At 37.7% G+C, this 20,944-nt stretch overlaps 1 protein-coding gene across 1 annotated transcript; it reads right to left on the bottom strand.

The window, feature by feature from the left end:
- Nucleotides 1–2,166: 2,166 nt before the first annotated feature.
- EFHB (EF-hand domain family member B) lies at nt 2,167–18,240 on the bottom strand. Its single transcript, XM_013296972.3, has 13 exons — nt 18,065–18,240; nt 17,687–17,749; nt 16,622–16,765; nt 15,859–16,039; nt 15,167–15,277; nt 13,067–13,196; nt 12,607–12,690; nt 10,801–10,868; nt 9,228–9,382; nt 8,199–8,406; nt 7,631–7,837; nt 6,926–7,107; nt 2,167–3,923 (listed from the first exon to the last, which is right to left on the bottom strand). Exons 1-13 carry the CDS (start codon nt 18,128–18,130, stop codon nt 3,759–3,761), a joined length of 1,764 nt encoding a protein of 587 aa, XP_013152426.2. The 5' UTR covers nt 18,131–18,240; the 3' UTR covers nt 2,167–3,758.
- Nucleotides 18,241–20,944: the final 2,704 nt, after the last annotated feature.

The following is a 20,944-nucleotide window of genomic DNA, read 5'->3' on the forward strand; positions in this document are numbered from 1 at the left end:
ACCAATACACATGCTCTCAGCGAAACTTGAAGAGTTAATTCATTTGACAGAAACAATTAAAAATGTATAATTACTAAATATGCTATGCTTTGGAATAATCATTGCAGAGATTAATGGAGAAATAGTGCACAAATATCTGAATGTACTGTCTTTTATCCAATGTCTATTTTTATGAAATATCTTCAGAGAAAATGTTGCCCTGAATGTCTAGAACTCACTGATTTTTACCAAAATATTTACCTTTGTCAGGATTTGCTGTTTCCTGCTTTTGTCCACAAAGTCTTAGTCAACATATTTACAATCTCTGTGATTTTGTAATATAACTGTTAACAGAATAAATTTCCTCAAGCGCTGAATTTATATGTTTGCTCTTGGAACACATAGCTTTTGAGTCATAGTGAACGTTGTTTTGCTAACCCTTTCTGTAAAACTTTGCCTTGGATACAGCCCACAGATTAATGAAAGGTAGCGTGCTTTCCTGGTTAAATCAACTCCACACCTAGATAAAGGCAATTATGCTACAATATAGAAGAAAGCAAACTTTTTATTTTCTGTCAATTGGAATATATTAAGGTAACCATAAAAATCACAGAATGCAACTGGCAACTGTAAAGCCTTTAAAGACGTCATTGAATTCAAAACATGTTGGGAAGTCAAACAGAAATGAAATACAGAAATCCACACCAAGGCTCTGAGTGCATAAAGCATTTAAGAAAAGGGAACAAAAAGACTGTGAAACTCCACTGAAGTAACTGTCTATGTCAGAGTGATTAAATCTTTCAGGGGCCTCCTATGTACATTGTGATGAAAAAAAGGTACCTACAAATAGAGTTTACAGCTCTGTTCAGTGATTACACCTTTAAAGTTTCAGAAGAGGTACCTTAAGGGGCACACCACTTCTAGCTCATTTCAAACCCCAAGCTCAAAAGGAAACCATTAGTCTGCGGTTAGAAACATACTGGCAAAAAACTAAACCACAATTTATCAGTCTTCTTTATGCTGGACTTACTTAGCCAACTACCCAAGAACACCGTTAATTTCATTTCACCGTCAAAGGAAAAGATTCTACTGAAAGCAGAGGAATGAAAGTATCTTTATAGTAGGAAGGAATTTCCAGCTGCTAAACAAACACAACAGATCTCATATATACACATATGTGCACACACACAGATCTGGAATTTTATTTTTTTTTGTTTTTCCCTGAATGAGCTTAAATCTTTCATCTAAAATTTTCTGTTGAAGAACACTTTTAAAAAAAAAAAAAAAAAAAAAAGAAAGCAATTCTGTCTGATGCATTTGGAAGCGTACCACAACAAAGGTAAAGGATACTTCCTTCACACCTTATATAAACAGAAGAGGAGCTTTAGAGAATTTCACTGAAGGCAGTGAAATCCTGACATAAATTCAATTGGAATTAGCAGCACATTCATCTTCCTGTCATGATTTCAGTTCGAACAGTGTCCTGGTTTCAGCTGGGATTGAGTTAATGTTCGTAGTAGCTGGTGCAGTGCTGTGTTTTGGATTTGGTGTGATAGCAGCGCTGACAGCACACTGATGGGTTCAGTTGTTGCTAGGTGATGTTTACACCAAGTCAAGGACTTGTCAGTTTCTCCAGCTCTGCCAGAGAGAGGGCTGGAGGGGAATGGGAAATTGGGAGGGGACACAGCCAGGACAGCTGACCCAAGCTAGTCAAAGAGGTATTCCATACCATACGATGTCATGCTGAGTACATAAGCTGGTGGAAGAAGGAGGAAGGGGGACATTTGGCATTATGGTGTTTGTAACCATTAGGTGTGCTGGAGCCCGGCCTTCCTAGGGATGGCCAAACACCTGCCTGCCCATGGGAAGCGGTGAATGAATTCCTTGTTTGCTTTGCTTGTGTGTGCGGCTTTTGCTTTACCTATTAAATTGTTCTTATCTCAACCCTTGAGTTTTACATTCCTTTCTGATTCTCGTCCCCATCCCTCTGGGTGAGGGGGGAGTGAGTGAGTGGCTGCGTGGTGCTTGGTTACCAGCCGGGGTTTAAACCACAACAGTCGCAGTCTACTTCCTGCATGCTTCCCAGTGCATGCCCAGAGTTCCAGAAGGAAGGGAAGGGAAGGCAACAACTGCGCAGAACAATTTTCATTCACAGCAGGAAAGAAGCTGCCTTAACCAAGCAGCTTTTCCACCACCTGCTCCCTTGGAGATACCAGAAAGCAAATTCTTTCTACTTCATGTAAGACAGCTACTATTAAAGCTACAATAATATTGTACCATTAATACAGTGTGTATTGATAAAGAAGAATTTTTATCAATAACCACTGGAGGAACTGGACCTGAACACACCAAACAGTAAGAGACTAGCTCATCTGGATATTGCCATTTTGGCAAACAATGTCCGTACTGCTAGGGCCCTTCCACACGCTGGGGCAAAGGAAAGCCCACACTGCAAGTAAAGAACATAAACTGATTTGTGGATCTCATGTAACAAGCTAGTAAATTACAAGTTCCTAGAACACTGGCAAAAGAATCTTAACAATGAGGTGAGTAAAGCATTACAATGAAACTTTTAAGCTGATATTACACATGCGTTCCTAGTATTTAAAATATATTGCATCTTTACTTAGATTGTAGAATTCAGTACAACTTTTGACTGGCAACATCCTTCAAATCTTACTAAGGTATTTAAAGCACCAACAGGTGTCAAAGTTAAATCCTTCCTGAAATCCTGAATATTAAGATTTCATTGTTCAATTACTGTGGAAAACTTTAAAAGTAATCATTCTCACTATCAATAGCAAACAATTTCCATTTGTTTTATACCAAGCTCAGTACTGTAGGTGGAGTGAACATTCCGATTCACAGTTGCCAATTTTAGTATTACTTGCTTTCCATTGTTTATACTTCATATATATTCACTGAGATTTCCATAATGATCCTCAAGATCCCTCTTCCCAAGAAACTGCATTGACCACAGGTGAACAGTTAGCTCTTTGAAAGCCCTCCTAAACTTTTCTGACTACCTAGCCTGTGTTTTTTATGTAATGTGCACATACACTTCTAAATATGCGTTCTTTTTTTGGGTGAAGTTGAATACTACTACCAAATAGCCATAAGCTTGCATAAAGAATATGAGCCTTCTGCCACACAATTGGGTATTTATTTTTGCACTTCTTAATCCATTGGTTCTCAAAGAATCTATTTTATGACAACACTTTAGATCCCATGACTACGTAGCTTCCTTAGTATCTTACTGTAAACTACTTTCTCACATAAACTTTTAAAAACTTACCGCAACCTGATCTCTGTTAGCTACCATTTTGTTGACAAGAAATCACACAATATTATAAGCAAGGCAAGGTGCCATTCTATGATCATAATCTTTAAGAGGTCCTGCATATCTAAAGCATTTATCTTAAGTATTTTCAAAAGTGTCCTTCCATTTATAAAAGAAAAAAAACCCTAAAAATGCAAAATATGTCCAAAGCATTATTAGTCTTAGAAACACTGTAAGAAAGCTAAAAAAAAATACAATATAAACGTTTGCGTTCTGTTTACAAACATTTCGTATCCTCTTTTATTCCTATTGATATCCGTTCCTACTAACTGCAATGATAGCAGCAAGATTCATATATATGTGGTGAACCCACTACTAAGAAAGAAAAAACAGTGGACTCCATTTCTGTAAATACACGTTGTTGAAAATATTCATTGTATTCAGCATCAGAATTATGACTGACATCACTTTAAATAAATGCAATTCCCAAACCCTAAAATTAGCAAGTATTTTTTGTGTGTGATCCATGTATCTCATCCAGTACATTCATGATGCTTTCTACACAAACCTCTTCTTTCTGGTGTTTCATACAGGCTTGCTTCCATAGCTCTTCAAACCTTTCATCTGAAATGTTCACACCAATATTGTGGAGAATTTGTGCAATCTACAAAATAATACAATTCATGTAATTCCGGTCAGCTTTTTCTTTAAACTATATAGACTCCAGCTTTTACATACACTATCAATCTCTCTTTACCAACGAATATGTTCCCAGTTTTAAATAAAAACTACATACCGCATCCTGCATCCTTAACCAAAGAAGATCCTATTTAAGTAAATCTGAATCTTATTGGGGTGAAAGCTGCAGTGTACAAAATTGCCTTTAGTTTTTAAAGTAATGGTGATGCAACTTCAGCATTAAAACACAGAAGAGTCAGGGAAAAGTAAACATTTTTTAAAAGCTGTAAGTCAAGTTGTGTTTATCCATTGTATTTTTACTGTTTGCAGTTACCAACACAAATGAGATTATACCATCGCCTGCATTTCACAGCAACAATACCATAGGCAAGATCTTCAATTAGTATAGCTAAGTGGGTGAAGTGACTAAAACAAAATGGTTCACATATACTTCGGGTCTTGCTATAGTTTTACACCAAAGTAATACAACAGAAGTTGGGTTTTTCTGTATTTTCTCACTTGGATGCTTCCTGCTCCATGCCTCATTACACTGATCTGTTGACTCCAACGAATGGGGCTTTAGAAGAATATTGACATGACTTGTACTACTGTTAACATTAGCAAACATTTGGCTTCTTCAATTGTATCATGTGTGTGTGCATGTGTGTTATATTTATGCTCTGGAGATTTTATGCATGCTTTGATGAAGTAAAATGCGTAACATTATCAAATCAACCTTGTCATCTTTCTCGAAAACTGTCTTTTGTATTGATATAGGCCGAAACCACAGTACAGCAAATTATATATATATTATATATAAAAATTATTACATGTACCAATAAATTATGACAGTTTATGCCAGCTGAAATCACATGACGAAATCACGGATTAAATTTTGTTTCTTTAAGCACAGGTGTTGTTTCAGTTAAATTAATAATATTACTCATGAAGAAAACAAACCAGATTTGGTCTAATGTCTTCAATAAGCTAGTGAAATTTAAAAGTTAGAACTAAAAGCAATACTCCACTACAGGATACCACTGCAGGGACAATAAAGGACTACACGCTCTCATAATGTGGCTTCACCATATCAAAATACAACTCTGTCCTGGCTCATCAACAGTCATAAAATAATCACTGACTAAACCACAGACTATCAAGCGTGCAGACAGGGTTAAACTGACCCTTACCGATTATTAACATGATCATGTTGAATATAAATTACACGCTATTACTCAGTTACATAACTTCTATTCTCTTCAATAGACTGGGACAAATTCCAGTGAAGAAACCAGCAGGTCCTGGAACTGTTTTGTTCTTTTGTAACATGAAAACTCACCTCATGAAACTGCTTTATAGTCAGAATTCACATTCATTTCTACAAGCCTCTAAAAACCTGGTAGCATTAAATGACTCTGGGCTTTCATATAATAATTTCATTAGCTATTACATGTTTGAAAAGATTAATGCTCCATAGCAAAATAAATCAAAGACCATCACTAAAATACTGAAATAGTCCATTTCCTGAGTATAGGGTGATTTAACACACTCAGAGGTGGTTAGGTACTGAACTCCGTATAGTCTGTGTAGTCTACAATGGAGTATGACATCTCAGGCCACATTGTAACTTCAGAGATTTCTATCTAGTGCTTGACAGGTATAATGGGCTTCTCAACGAAGCATGAATTCTATTTGCTGTTAGCTATATTCTGCACGCATGGATTTCCTGCTTCAGAGCCAGATTATAAAATGGTAAGTGCCCATGTACACAACATTCTGACAAGCTGTTTTATGGGTATGTATAGAACATGACACCACACTTTTACATCCCTAGCCATTAACTAGCAACATTCTTTTCTGTAAGACACATACTCAAGTTCCAGATCCACATTCAAATGCGACTGAATAGTTAATATAATGACTAGTAGAGAAGGAGAGGTTGTCAAGTCTTTTTTCTTTTTAGATTGGAATTTTACATTTTGTTACAATTGTCTCATAAACTGTATTTCAGGTAATGAAGTTATCTCTTAATATTTTTTCACTAGAAAATGCATACAAATGTAGAAGCAAAAAAGTAAACAATAGTGAAGCAGCAGTGAAGTATTTATGTGGGAGAAGCTCTGGCCTGTGAGGTAACAGACTGGTAGCAGCCCCCAGAAATACCAGATAGAAAAATCTTAGTCCTCAAGTATGTCCCTGCAGTCTCACACACTATCGTTCTCTTCAGAAATATGAGATGGCACAGTACTGGTGTGCGACTCCCTATATCCTCGATCACTGCGTAAGTCCTTTGTAGATCTCAGCCTACGTTGGTGGTTCAGCAGAGCACTTAAAAGGTATATTCAAGCAGTTTGCTAAATTTGCCGTTAGCAAAACCTGCAAGTTTGTTTGAAGAGGGACACATTGGGTATAATTTTCTACTGAACATCCCTCTGTGATAGAAACTATTTTACACACCTGTAAAAATCTTCTTGTGGAGCTTTTAAAGACATACTCTCACAGAATAACTTTGGTTGGAAGAGATCTCTGGAGATCATCCATCCAACCACATAATCAAAGTAAGGCTAGATTTACCATTAAATCATGTTGCTTTAGACCTTGCACAGAAATGCAAATATGTGCAAGGATGAAAATCTCACAGCTGCTTTGCTCTTCTCACATTGCAGAAATTATAAATCATAGACTCTGAAGCTCTAGATTAATTACTAAACCTTGTTTGACACAGCATTTGAGCATGTGAGTAGCAACAACCTGACGTACTTTCTTACATTACTTATTGAAGTTGGAGCTCAATAAAATTAATATCTACCACCTTTATGAATAACTTTGAATGTGAAGAGCACATATTTTTCAGATAGTTGAATGGATGCAAAGACTGTAATGCTGAAACAATTAATTTTACAACCTATTTGATAATATGAGTTTTCACTCCCGCATGGCTAGAGGTACATTTATCTTGGAAGAGTATTCTGAAGAAATGCACTATACCTCTGCTTTTGGTCTTGTTTTTAAAAGATCGCTTTCATACACTCCCTTTTGATTGAAGACAGAAGGGAACAATAATGCATAAGCATTGCCCTGATCACCATAATTAGTTCTGTCACTGATGCGGCGAATTTGAGGAGCAGGAATATCTGAACGAACAGTTGGAACACCACACACTGGATAGCCTGTGGAAATCAAAGGTAGCATGATAACGCCTTTATGCAAAGACAGTGCCAGGGAGGATAAAAAATTTTGTATGAAATAAGAACAAATTTGATACTTCATCTCACTTAGGTTCAATAACAAATTATATAATTTTCTTCCTCATCTCGTTTTTTGTATTTTTAGAATTCCTAGCTTCAGCTACATCGTGAAGCATGACTACAGGTAATCTTGCAGTAATAGTCTAGGACTTATCCAGTACTTCCAGCTGAAAACATTTTTAGGTGATTCCAAGAAGATACTGTTCTCCCAAATATACTAGCATAATTTCCCAAAGACCTACATTAACTTTCACATTTTGAATGTATTAACCATGTCAAACATCCAAGCCATGCCAACTTCCAAGTCACAATCCTAAATAAACTTAGTTTAGATACATTAATTCACTATTGTACATTAGTAGAACCTGTAGCAAATAAGTTTTAAACTTGTTCCTGATTTTGTTTTAAATAATGCTCAGAAGTGAGTACAGTCCACTGTACTTACAGGTTGTTGGGAGACCACCTACTACAGCATTATACTGCGAAGAAGTTGCTTGATAGTTTGCAAATACATGATCTGTTGATCTTTTAAGCTTTTTTGGTGTCTTTTCTGAGCTTCCTGGTTCTTTTAACAAAAGATCTTCCTGTTTCAGCAGTGGCTCATCATTTATCTTTGTGTCTTGAGGCAGAACAGGAGCATCTAATTTTTTCCCTATAAACAAAAGTTAATGGTCAGCCAGAATTTATTATCAGCATGTTATAGACCAAGAGTAAAAACCGTTGCTTGAATCCTTGAAAAAAATATAAAGTAGGTAAGAAAACCAATCTGCATTTCTGATAATGATCCTAAGAGATTTTTTTACTTTATCCTGATTTATGGGCTGTTCTCAACATGCCACACTGAACTCCAGGGTTCTGAAATACATTGGTACCTGAGGCTCTGCTGGTGGTAGGCAATGCACTTGCTAAATCCCACCCTTCTAAAGGAGCACCTAGTCTACAACAGCAATGTCCTTTCAATAGCTGCTGCAAGAACAAGATAATCTCTGCAATTTCCCAGTATCATCATCTACCTTTTGTAATTATTTTTTCTTCAAACTCTTTAATAGCCATTTTGTCTTTCCAGTTCAGAAAGTTTGCAAACTCCAGATAATTAATCAGACCATCTTTATCCAAATCACAATAGTCAAATAAGGAATCCAGGAGCTCATCATCTAGATTAAGATTAAGCTGAAAAAAGGACTTCCGTAGGTCACCCTTGTCTATCATTCCATCAGCGTTCTATTACAAATAAAACAAAACAGCTGTTATAATAGCCATCATAAAAAGGCATCATCAAAAGGAATACAGAAATATATGGGGTTTTATACATGTATACACCCACACGCATGTATATATAAATATATACATATATATAGGGCCAGGCATACCATTTCAGACAAGTTACGTTACTGAGTACGAAGAAACCCCGAGTAATTTAGAAATTAAAAATCTGAATATAAAAGCATCAAAAAATAATTTTCACCTTAAATAATACAGTGATTTGAGAGTAAAAGAGTGTGACAGGGTATTGTGACAAGATAACAATCTAATCATAAACGTTGAGGCAAAGCCAAGATTTCTTTTGAAAGTAAGGCATCAATCATTCTGTATACATTACAATTAATGTTATATATGAAATTTCAATTACAATTTTTTTTTCAGAGAGAAAAAAATAAAAGATCCGAAATTCTGATGCTTGGTGGCTTAGTCAGAAAGTACAGCTTGGAAGAAAATATAAACATAATCCTTTGAACTGTTTTTCTTTTGAGAAGAAATACCAAATTTTGAAGCACAAAAAATGCTAAGATTATTCCTGATCATGCATTTCTTGCTCACTGTTAACTTGGATGTTCCAAATACTGTTGTGAATGGTTCCAAATACTGTTGTGCTTCATTCCACAACCTATCACAGTAGACTAAACACATGGTAACTATCAATTTATAGACTTTATCTATATTTATATTGCTACACTCATGTTTCTTCATGTTTGTACCTCCACAGCACAGGAGTGCTAATGTCACACATTGCTTTAAATTTACACTTTTTTCAAAGCACTAACCTTATCATAATGCCTGAATGCTTCCAGTAACATGTCAAAATTCTCATAGTTGTCTTTCTTCAAACTTTGCCGAACTGCAGTCAAGACAGCTTTCTCTTGGTCTTTACCACAGAGGAACTCATGTGGAACCCAGTAGTGAAGAAGATCACCAACTCCTAAAAATAAACACTTCCTCAATTAGTTGCCCATATAGAGAAAATGGACATTTTAAAAAAAATGGCTTACAGTCTTAAGGAAAAGGAGAATTTCAGTTTTGAGATGCTGATTTTCAGCACTCCTGAACATCTCATATGGCCATTTCATTGACCGATCAAATGGTCCACACAATAGTTTCTCTACTCATATGCAATTAATATAAAAATAATTATAATTAATATCAATTGATATCAATAATTTTGAATCATCATATTATAGCTTCACAAATCCATCTACTGCTTCCAGAAGCTTCCAAATGCAGTAAATTGATGTCTAGATAGTTGAGAACAAAAGAACATGTATTATTAATCTATCACTTCCAGTCTGTCACATTTCACAATACTTACAGGAACCAATGGGAAAGTCAATGTAATATTTCAGATAATTTTATACCATTGATTTCTAGGAAGATAATGTACTATTTTTGTGTTATTCTTCCCATTTTCTACATATCCTAACTTCACTAGTATTTTTAAACACTGAGCTACAGTTCTCATCCAAGTCCCCAAGACACCAAGGTCACGTTCTAAATGCAAGAAGTCCATTCAGAGTTCAATAACAAACAGAGGTAGCTCACCTAATCCCCTTCTAACAGCAATGTACATGCATTATTTTCTACTTGTTAATAATGAAATTTTTTATTCAGTTCCTTCTGCTGTTCCTTAAAGGTAAGGCATATTTACCCATTTTAGATATTTAACTTTATTACACTACAGAATAAAGCATATATAAAAGCTCATGCAGAATTTGAACAAGCTTTCTCTAGTTTTGACTAGTTAAGCAGCTTTGAGCCACTTACATTTTTTTACAGCCTAACTATTTGCTGTATTCCTTAGTTATTAACATAAGGTTAAAACACCATTAATCCCAACATTGACTATTTGAGTTGACTAGCTTTCAAAACTTTTTCGTAATGAAAACCAGTAACTTTTTTTGTTCTGTTTTCTGTCTCCCTGCTACCTTCCAAACCTTATTATTCATATTTATTGCTTATGTTTATTCTTTTTATAGAAGCACTGGAAAAAACGAGGCATAATGGATTTGAACAGCCATTTTAACTTTGTCACTTAGATGTCAGTATGACTTTTCTGCTGTCCTTGATTTTGTTTACATTCAGATACAGAAGCTTTAAAAAACAAACAACAAAAAAACCCAACCCCAACATGATCATCCAAAACCTCGTTTCTTTATTTCTGACTTTTTTTTTTCTCACGAGCAACTTCAATTCTTCTCAAATTTTCCTTCAAAAAGTTACTGTCATTGTTAAATTTTTGTACTCTGCCTCTAAGATTTTAGGAAAATGACACACTACACAGCCAACAGTAACTACTTCTACTTTCATCAACAAAATAAGATTTTATTCTGCCCCTGAACTTACCATATTCATCTGGACGAAGTAACATTCCAAATGTACGGCCTGGGGGAACTTTCATAGTTTCTGCTATACTGTCAATAAGCACATTTCTTTGTTAACTGGCAAATAGTTTATTAATAGTCAAAATAAACCCTGTGCTATTATTAAAAAAAAAAGTTATCAACTGTTATATAATTAGGGGTGACACACATAGTTCACCTGAAACGTTTATCAGTACTTTGCTTCAAAGTTGCCATTCCAGAAAAGCATCCCTTTATATACCTGTTTAGAATATTTGCTGTTTGTAATATAACACAGCCAAATGGAAAAACATTCTATGCTATATTTTTTTTTTCTAAGACAATGACAGAAATAAGTGAGAAAAGTCCTTAAAACATACTAGTCAAACAATAGGAGTGTTTAGGACAAATCGATCTCCAACTCAAATAACATCTCCAAATAAACTACTCTGGGCTGAAGTGGAAAAAGTGAATCACATCTCTGCTTTTTCACATGCGATTTTGTGTTTATCAAAACCAGCAGCCGAGCCAATGTCCATCTAGGAAACTTGGCTCAGTTTTATTTGCCAGAAAATTAAGATGCCTTTGGTGACATTAAAGAACTGTTTGTTTCTTCATCTGAAAAAGATGCAATGTTTATTTTATCTCTATGTTTAACAATTAAAACCCTTTCATGAATCAGAAATATCCATCAAAATTGAAATGAGAATCAGTACTTTGCTCTAAAATACAAAACAAATAAACAAAACACACACCCCCAGAGATGGAAGCACCGTCGTCTAAAAACTATCACGTGTAGGGGTTTTTTATCCTCGCCATATTACACATAGGACGTGGATGGTATAAAATTCACTAAATGTAATTTGGTTAGCTTCTATCTGTCTTGTAATGTTAGTGCTGGGTTTGAGCTTGCACTGCAACCCATATTCCCTGACTGATCATACTGCTTCACGTTGCTCACGCTCCAGGGCTACTTCACAGTAAGCTAGGACACAGAAAAGGGGAGAAGAGAAACTGGTTCACATTTGTGTTCACTCCTTACAGGTACTATGGGCATAGTTCTCCAGTCACTTAAGCCTGTGATCTTGAGCTTAAAATTAAATTTTGCTACCAAAGTCAGTAATGTTGTTTGTGAGTCTTCAGATACCCTTTTGAAGGAATCTAGAGCATCTGCAAAGGCAGCCTTTGTACACATTCAGGAACCCAGTATCTGTAGCACAGCTGGATCCTGACCACAGCGTACTTAGGACTACTGTAGCCCTTCATAAGCAGTTTGGTAAAATTAAAAAGCTGTTCCAGATCACCTGAGGTATATAAAGCATTGTAATGATTCAATTGAGACTGATACATGCTGCTAGACAATTAACACAATTTAGTTCCATGTCCTTTTCCAAGGAAGTAGTAAATTGAGAATACTGGTGATGTAATAAAGATGACCAAAACCAGTGTCAGAGTAAGCAAAATGGTCAAATCCCCAAACAACAGGTGAGACATTTCAGTTACGAAATAACTGCAAATGACAGGAAAAAAAATAATGAAGTGTGCTTGTAATTTGCTTGGTGCAAATCTGGTCTATTCAGATACAGACCACTGACTTAACTTCACCACATAGACACAATAGAGCCCTTATTAGTAACTTGCATACTTATCAGCCTAATTAGGGCAAGTAGAAAGTCCCTTTCTGTAACTTGAATGCTGAAGTGGAAGCACTGAGCACACAGTTATAATTTTTACTCAAGGCAGACAAAGATACTGGAGGTTTGGCAAACATGAGTGAACTTTGTTCTTGAAAGGTACCTTTGGTACTTACGGATCAAGGCCTTTTCCAAGCTGAGGCTGAAATTTTCCCTTGAAACCATCACTTTGTTTTGATACAATTTTTGCTTCTGTCTTCCTACAAATTATGAAAATAACTCTCACAAGTATCTGATTAACAATATTCAACAATTTTTCAATAATATTAAAAAATATTATATATTGGAAGGAAACATCAACTCCTCTGTGAGACAAACACAAATACAGTAATTGAAAAATCTTGCTTGCTATTTAAAATCAAATGTGTCTTTATGTAATGCTAAAGACATGCCAAGTGCTGTCATACTTTGGTAGAACTGATTTGAATAAACTATTCTAAAAATTACTCCTTCTATTTTCTGTTCAGTTCAATATAGCTAGGGATAAAATTGTGAGATGTAAAACTATATTCATATTTGAAGACTCACTCTTCCCGAGAACTCCACTAATTAACTAGTTAACTCATTGCAACTTACGATTGTAGATCATTGAGCCATTTTAATGATTTTGAAACACTTCGCCCATCTTTGAAGTGGGGGGTTTCTATTCCATAAACAAAAGACTTGCTGAAGTTTGGTGAGTCATATTTCCTATTTATTGGTTCTCCTGTGGAAAAAGTAAGCATTTAAACTGTATAAAACACCTCAGGAAAAAAAATATACTAAGTATCTTCATTCTTAAGAAAAAACAATGAAATGAAAAAGCAAAAGCGAACAATTTGTTCAACTAAATAGAACTAATTTGCATTCCCTGTGTTTATTAAGTAGTTAGGAATAATCTCATTGTCAAAACTGAAGATGAAAGGCAAAATAAAAAGCAAAAACCTGCTTCAGTCGTAAAACAGCTGGATGTCCTTTTATGTCTGATTAAAGACAAGCCCAACAGAATTAATGAAAAAATTCTAGGTAGCTTAAGTAGTGAGGGTCACACAAACAAATCACTTTATAAAGCCCATACCTGAGCATCATTTAATTTACTATTGGTTAAAAAAAAATGCCAAAAGGAAAAAATGTTTTTGAGGTGCTGTACTTTCAGATATATTCTTGCTATGTTGACTTCAGCGGAAATTTTGCAACTGACTTCACCATAAACAAGGTATTACCCTACTTGTTCCTGAACTTGCCTATAAAATGAAGTTCCACATACATAGAGTATTATGTGATATTCTTGTAAGTGAGCTGCAAGCACATGTTCCTTGCCACAGGAAAAAAGTCATTCCTTCTTGAACTGCTCTTTTCAATTGAAAACTGAAAAGCTCTTTTCAATCACCTTTTGAAAAGAATGGCAATTAGAGCTTTCAAAAAAATATTATTTACTGCATGCTTTCTAATAAGGGCTTCCTATGGCTACATGGCAGCATGGAATTTTTATGTTCTTGTTCAAAACTGGGGCACATAGTTTACTTTTTTTTTGTACTGTCTGCCTGGTTTTGCTTGGTCGCTCCATGATCTTGTGCACGGAAGTTACAAAGGAGACAGAAATGGATAACGAATAATGCCACTGAAATATCTAAGAAAGGTGGGGAAGAAGGGAGACAAAAATTACAGGTTTGGCCAATTTATACCAGTAATACTTGCAGTAGAATTTCTCAGTGAACGAACACAGCACTATAAATTAACTTCTATGTGACTGCCCCCATATAAAATTTACATTATTACAACTGAAATACCTGTATTGCAGTTTCTTAAATATTTGGCCTACAGTTACAACACTCTTAGTACTAGTACAGTGGGTAAATTTTTTATAATAATAATTTTACAGGGCAGCAACCTAAGTGGAAATGATGGAACTGGGAAAAACAGAAGCAGCTGCAAACACATGTACTGTGTTTCTGAGCGCTATTTGTTACTCTGCTCATGGGCAGACCTATGAGATAAAGGGTAACCATCTCTGAGCAGGCCACTTCACCTAAGTACAGCCCCCAGAGGCTGAAACAGTAGAGGCACAGCCCGCTGGAAGGACAGGGCAACAGGCTGTGGGACAGACTCACAAGCAGGATGCTGTAGGCTGAGGAACCTGCATTTCAGAGTCAGCAGCCTGAAATTCCTTGCAACCAGAGCCTGATGCCAAGCTCCCCATCAGAAAGTCTTTAACTGCCCTGAAAATCTGTCTGGATCCTGATAAAAAAGAGGAACCAGAGGTAAAAGTACTGGAATGGATTAGGCACACAGTCTGTGGTTTTAAGCCTGAGATTGCTCTCAGTGGCACAGACAATGCCAAACTCTGCTAGCAACCAGGGCATCTATGAGTTTCTAATTTCCTGGAAATACTTTGCTTTTCAATTAGCACCCAAAAGAAATGAGGCTTCCAGCTCCCTCATTACGTTCTTACAGTGTAAGATCACCACGAAGTGATCTACAATTCTAGAAACAGGTCATGCTCTCTCAGTTGCACAGAAGGAGTTTTTTTCACATTATTACTTTTAAAAACAATTTATATTAATACAGTAGTAAAAATTAATAGTTTATATCTCAAAAAAATAGCATACAATTACATCTTGAAGACACAAAGAGGAACCATTACCTTCATTTATATTAGAACTTTTTATGCAGTTTCTCATCAGCCTTTGAACTTACCCACATAATAATCATTGTGTGACACAATGTACAGGTCATGTCCTTCTCTGGCTTCTTTATCCACTTCCTCAAAAGTTTTTGGTGGATTTATAAGTTCTCCAGCTGACACATCTGGAAAGCAAGGAATAAATACATGGTTGGGGGAGGTAAGAGGGATGGGTGTTTGGTTGGTTCTTAAACGGTATTTTCTTAGATAAGATGCTAATGCTGTGGAAGAATGATACTTCTCAGCACATTTCTAATCAATCTATAGGAATCTTACAGCATAATGACATGAGACTAGGAGGAAAAAAAATAAATCACAAAAATTGGGATGAACATAACTGTTGCAAGAGTTACATGGTCAACATGTAAGTGATTTGCTCCCATCTATGGAGGAAAGATTTACAGGTCAAGGTAGTATCTTTTATTAGACCTATTAGAATAGTTGGGAAAAAGAAGGTTAAGTTGTCAGCTACCTAAACAGTTCTCCTGGAACAGAGCCAAAAGCTCTGCTAGTTACGAAAGTTCTCAGTTCCTTGTTTCTTCATTGTAACTGAAAAAAATCTGTAATTTTTATGCCTTTCAATAACTGCTGTAATAATATCTTTTCTATTAAGCGGAGATTTTTGGGAGCATACAATATGCTAGACACTAAATTGCAGATTATCTTGTATTCAGAAGAAACATGTTTTAACACTAGTTTTTCCTACCTTGAATGACTTTTTTTCCAAATGTAGTATTAATTATATCCAAGCCCTCAGGTAACATAGAAGATTGATCATGTGATCTGCCCAAGGATGCTTCACGATTACTGAAGTAGATTGCTTCTTTTTTGTCTTGTATTTTTTGTTGAAAATTAGTTTTAGGAAGTGGATTTATCAATGAAGCTGCCTAAAGACATCACACACAACACAAGAGGCAAGAAAACCAAAATTTAACCATTCACACTTCACTACGGCTACTCCCTCACACACACATGAACAAAAGTTTGATCATAAGTGTTCTAATGAAATCTTATATTATTACACTCACATAATTTCATCTACCAAGTCGCAAAAATAAACTAATTTATAAAACTTCAAGACTGCAGATTTTCTTTTCTTAACGTATATTAGAAAATCCAGCCTAATTTATACTATGACCAAATTTAAGTGTCAAAATTATTATAACATCTTTGGAATGTAACATAAACGTTGAAATGAAATTAATAACTTCTCCAATGACTACTGAATTAAGTCACTGATGAGAGATAAAAGTCACTGAACTTCAAATGTTTTCCTATTTCAATCATGCTAATTAAATCCTATGAATTGACCTCAGAACTCAGATAATCCACAACAGTGGTGAAATGCAAAAAATAGTGTCACTCAGCTATGTACCTTTAACCCTGACTGCAAAGAAAGCAGTTGCTCTTATTAAGGACATTCTTAAGCGGTCCATTCTTAAACAAAAATAAACCAGTCATACTCTTACACTGAGTGAAGAACATGACGCAATGCCATGTGTCAAGTGAGCTGCAATGTCAGGATCATCTGCTCTGCCGTAGAATATTCTTTCAATGCCAGGAGCCGGATTTGTCGTATTTCGAAACTTTCTCACAGTAGTTGGAGTAATGGGCTGTGCATTAAGGCAAAGCAAAAACAATTTTACACCAGATATCCACAAAATATTAATTAGAAGAAAACATACTGCAGCCATTTCAGTGTGATTCCACAGAGAGAAAAACAAAAAATGAAGATATCTTAGGGATTTAACACGTGCATACGCTTCTGCAGATGCTGATATTCTGAGCATAAGGTCAACATAGACCAGCCTAAATTTTATCAAACCAGGAACAGAAGTAATGACAGTTGCTAAGTTCCAACTACCTGGTTCCATCTCTAAGGTGGATAAATGGTTCTTCCTATATACTCCATGAAAAGTAGATGTTACAATTACCAACTTTAGAAACCTTTAACTGGATTCTCAACAATTCCACCATCAATGGAAGAATTTCAGAAATTATTTTAACCAACTTGTTATTTTTTTAATTATCCATTTAAAGGAAGAGCTAGTGCTATTTAAGGGATCCATCTGTGTCTTAGTAACCTCTGACCCTTTAGGGGTATGTGGAAGGGCCAGCGGAAAGCACAATTCTGAGAAGCATCCTTGCAAAGAAGAAGGGCCTCCATCAGAAGTAATAATTCCTAATAATAATCACTAAGTGTATTACCAGAGAAAAACAACTCTATTTAGTCCCATCTAAGCAGGCATGGTGAATTTTGTAAAACATGCAGAATGAAAAAGAACTACCAGAAGTGTTTTACAACCCTACCAGCTATTCTATATGATCCCATGTGACAAAAAACTAAAAAACTAACATAAAATAAAAAAGTAATTTCTAAAAAAGCGGCATGTAGAAAAAATGACCAAGGTTTCACTGATTTGTTTTGGGGGGTTGGGGGGTGGCAGGTTTTTTTAGGGCCTGTCTCAAAGCACAGTCCCTGATGGGAAATCATGGCACAAGTTTCACAAGGAGCACCTGAAAAACCAACTCACCCTGGGTAAAACCTCAGTGAAGCAACTCGCAGCCGTTCCGCCAGTGGGAAGTAACTTTCCAGCCTAAACGATACAATCAAGAAGCAAGGCATAACCAAACCCACGGGACTAATAAGCACAGCCAGTCAAATTGGGCTCTGACGCCTTGCACGAGTTGTTGTCTACTTGTCCCCGTTTTGGTAAGAGGGAAAAAAGGACCCACACGCATTCTGGAGGGGAGAGAGGGGGGCCCGCAGCAAGATGCGCCTGCCTGCCCCGCACGCTGCCCCTCCTCTAGCCTCTTCCCTCAGCCCGCAGCGAGACCCCGGCCCGGGAAGGCTCGGAGAGCGGGCGGGCGGCTCGGCGCTGCGGTGCGACCCCTTCGGCCAAGGCACTCACAGCGGGCAGCTCGGGAAACCTGTCGGTGAACTTCCCCTCGTAGACGGCCCGCAGCGGCCCCGCCATGGCGACACCGGGGCCGCAGCGGCCGTTTATCGCGCTCGCCTGACAACGGCGGCGGGCGGCGCGGCCCGTTCCCTCGGAGACATCAGCGGGAGCGGCCGTCTGGGGTTGCCGCCCGCCGCGCTCCCAGCGCTCGCCGGCCCCGCCCCCGCCACACCGCTCCGGCCGGCCCCGCCCCCTCACACCTCTCCGGCCGGCCCCGCCCCCCGCCACACCGCTCCGGCCGGCCCCGCCCCCGCCACACCGCTCCGGCCGGCCCCGCCCCCGCCACACCGCTCCGGCCGGCCCCGCCCCCTCACACCGCTCCGGCCGGCCCCGCCCCCGCCACACCGCTCCGGCCGGCCCCGCCCCCTCACACCGCTCCGGCCGGCCCCGCCCCCGCCACACCGCTCCGGCCGCCTCCCGCGCACCCCCTGGAGAAAGCCAGGAAACAAAACCCACTCAGGGCTGTTTTGTAACCGCTGTGACCCAAGGAAATCATTCAGGCCCAAATGCGGAGGTAGCACCTTCCTCAGACCCGTTATTACAGCCCTTGGAAATTCACCAGCTTTCAGACAGGCGGGCTGAGTCTTCTCTGGGTTGAAAGGAAGTCTTACAAAGTGAGAAGTCCAATGAAACGTTCAATCTTTATTAATTATTCTATTAAAAAGTACAGCCCCTTTCGCAAATGTTGTCACGTGTATAAAAACATTAATGTAATATTTTATACTGAGACTGCTCCTCCAGAGCAAACCGCAATTCCCATCGATACCATGGCACAGAGGTGGGTGAGAGGGGCCTGGCAGCACTGCCCAGGCACCACGTGAATGCTCTGTCTTAACACATCGTGTATCTAAACCACTGTATTCGCCTTTTAGAAACAGATGTGGCTTACTTCAGAAAAGCAGCATGTGTAAGACTGAGCAAGTTTCATTGCTGTTTAGAAGCCCCTCTGCTCTTACAAAGACTTTTACTCTCAGGTGACATTTAGTAAACTCTCTCCTTCCCAGCAAAACACCTACATTTAATCACATCCCGCTCCATTCTCTACAGTCCTATGATGGCAAAGCCAATTTTAGATAAACATACAGACCTTAACCGCAATTAATTAACAAACACTACCAGCTGTTGCCATTTTATTCTCAGCCCTAAGTTTTGTTTGATAAGGAATTAAAATTAAGGAAGCTAAATTAAAACTGAATTTTCAGGACCCTTTACTACAAATGGAAGATGAGTCTTGGGCAGCGATTGCTCACCGATGACCAGGCCACTGGGCAGTCAGGGTACCTGACTACCTACCTGCTCCAGCGTCGGGAGCTTCAACAGCACATGTCAGTACTATGATCAGATAGCTTCTAGCAGGCGTGAACATACTTAATCTTCTCCAGGTAACATATGTTATCATCAGCTGTTACCTAGCTGTGGCCTTTCCCGTGCCCTTTTCAAAAGTAGGTGTGTTTTTCTGTTGTCAGATGTGGCTTGTTCCACATAGTTCATACAGAACATCCACAACCACTTGGAAACTAAAGCTCTTGCAAATTCTTAATGTGTTCAGTTTATTTCATATTTCAGTCATATTTGTTTTTACTTAAAGTCCAGAGCACTCCTGCTAAATAAAGCAATAATTGTTGATAGTTCAATAAATGAAATAAAATGATCAATTACATCTTGCCTCATGATCTGTCCATGTCAGGTGCAATTTCTATCTAGTAAAGGCTAAAACTGCAGGTGTTAGAAATAAGGGATTAATTTGATCTGATTGTAACTGGGTAAGGATAAAGCTCTCAGAAGAAGAGGGAACTATTTATAGAGAGGAATAGTCAAGTAAAGTATCACAAAAATTATATGGTAATAGCAGGGCATGGGAAAATGGGACTTGAATTTTTATTCTTGTGTTCGTTGTACTTCTAGCTGGCTATCCACCTGTGCTCAAGGTATTACCATTTTTGTACATTCTGTTATTTCCGATTTATTTTTACGTTGCTTTTTTCCCCAGTAGGTGGCCACGCTTGCTAATTGAAAGAATACACTTAGACACAGTGCAGGTTGTGTCAAAGGTAGAAAAACAGGACCTGGCCATGTAAAAAGAATGTCGATTGCAGAAACAAGTAGAGCAGAAGTCCTCAGCCTACTCTGTTTTGCCCCTCTGTTTTTTTTTCAGCAGAAGTGCAGGTCTCCATAAATTAATTTGAAACCTACTACCAATATATATGCTTCTCTTAGATATCCCTTAGAAGTCAAGATCTTGGAAGCAGATCCTAAACCCTTTCAGACCAAAAATCTGCTCTTAAAAATGCTCTTAGTTGCTAGCTTCTTTGTGGAAGAGAGAGGTGCCTCACTGGCTACTCTCTGCAAGAGATGCATCCAGGTGCCACAAAACAGAAAAACGTTTTTACCTGCAGGAGCTGCTTCTGTTACAAATTACTATAGCAGGGTAGATACTGTAGAAAACCGGCTAGTAAAAAGATATGGAAGAATACATCTCTTTCACCTCCTAGACGAAAAATACCGTGTATTACTAAGCTGAAAAACTGCATCCGTATTTTCACCCCCTATCAGGAAAAAAAATAAATCTTCAAAATGAGAATCTTGAAGTCACAGAAATGAAACTAAACTAGTAGTGGATGAATTTGGAAAGATTTTCCCTTCATATACATTGTATTACAAGTAGTTAGGATTAAGCCTGGTAAAAGCCAAGCTAAGAGCATTCTCAGCACATTACAGGTGGACACACAAAATAAGAAAGGGTAGTAAAAGCTAGAAGTTTCTTACCTCTGTTTTCTAGGTGTTTTCTTAAGTCCACAGGGCAGATAAAATGTGAACTCACAGTTCCACGCA

Source organism: Falco peregrinus, chromosome 5 (assembly GCF_023634155.1).
Source record: "Falco peregrinus isolate bFalPer1 chromosome 5, bFalPer1.pri, whole genome shotgun sequence".
NCBI classification, from domain to species: domain Eukaryota; kingdom Metazoa; phylum Chordata; class Aves; order Falconiformes; family Falconidae; genus Falco; species Falco peregrinus.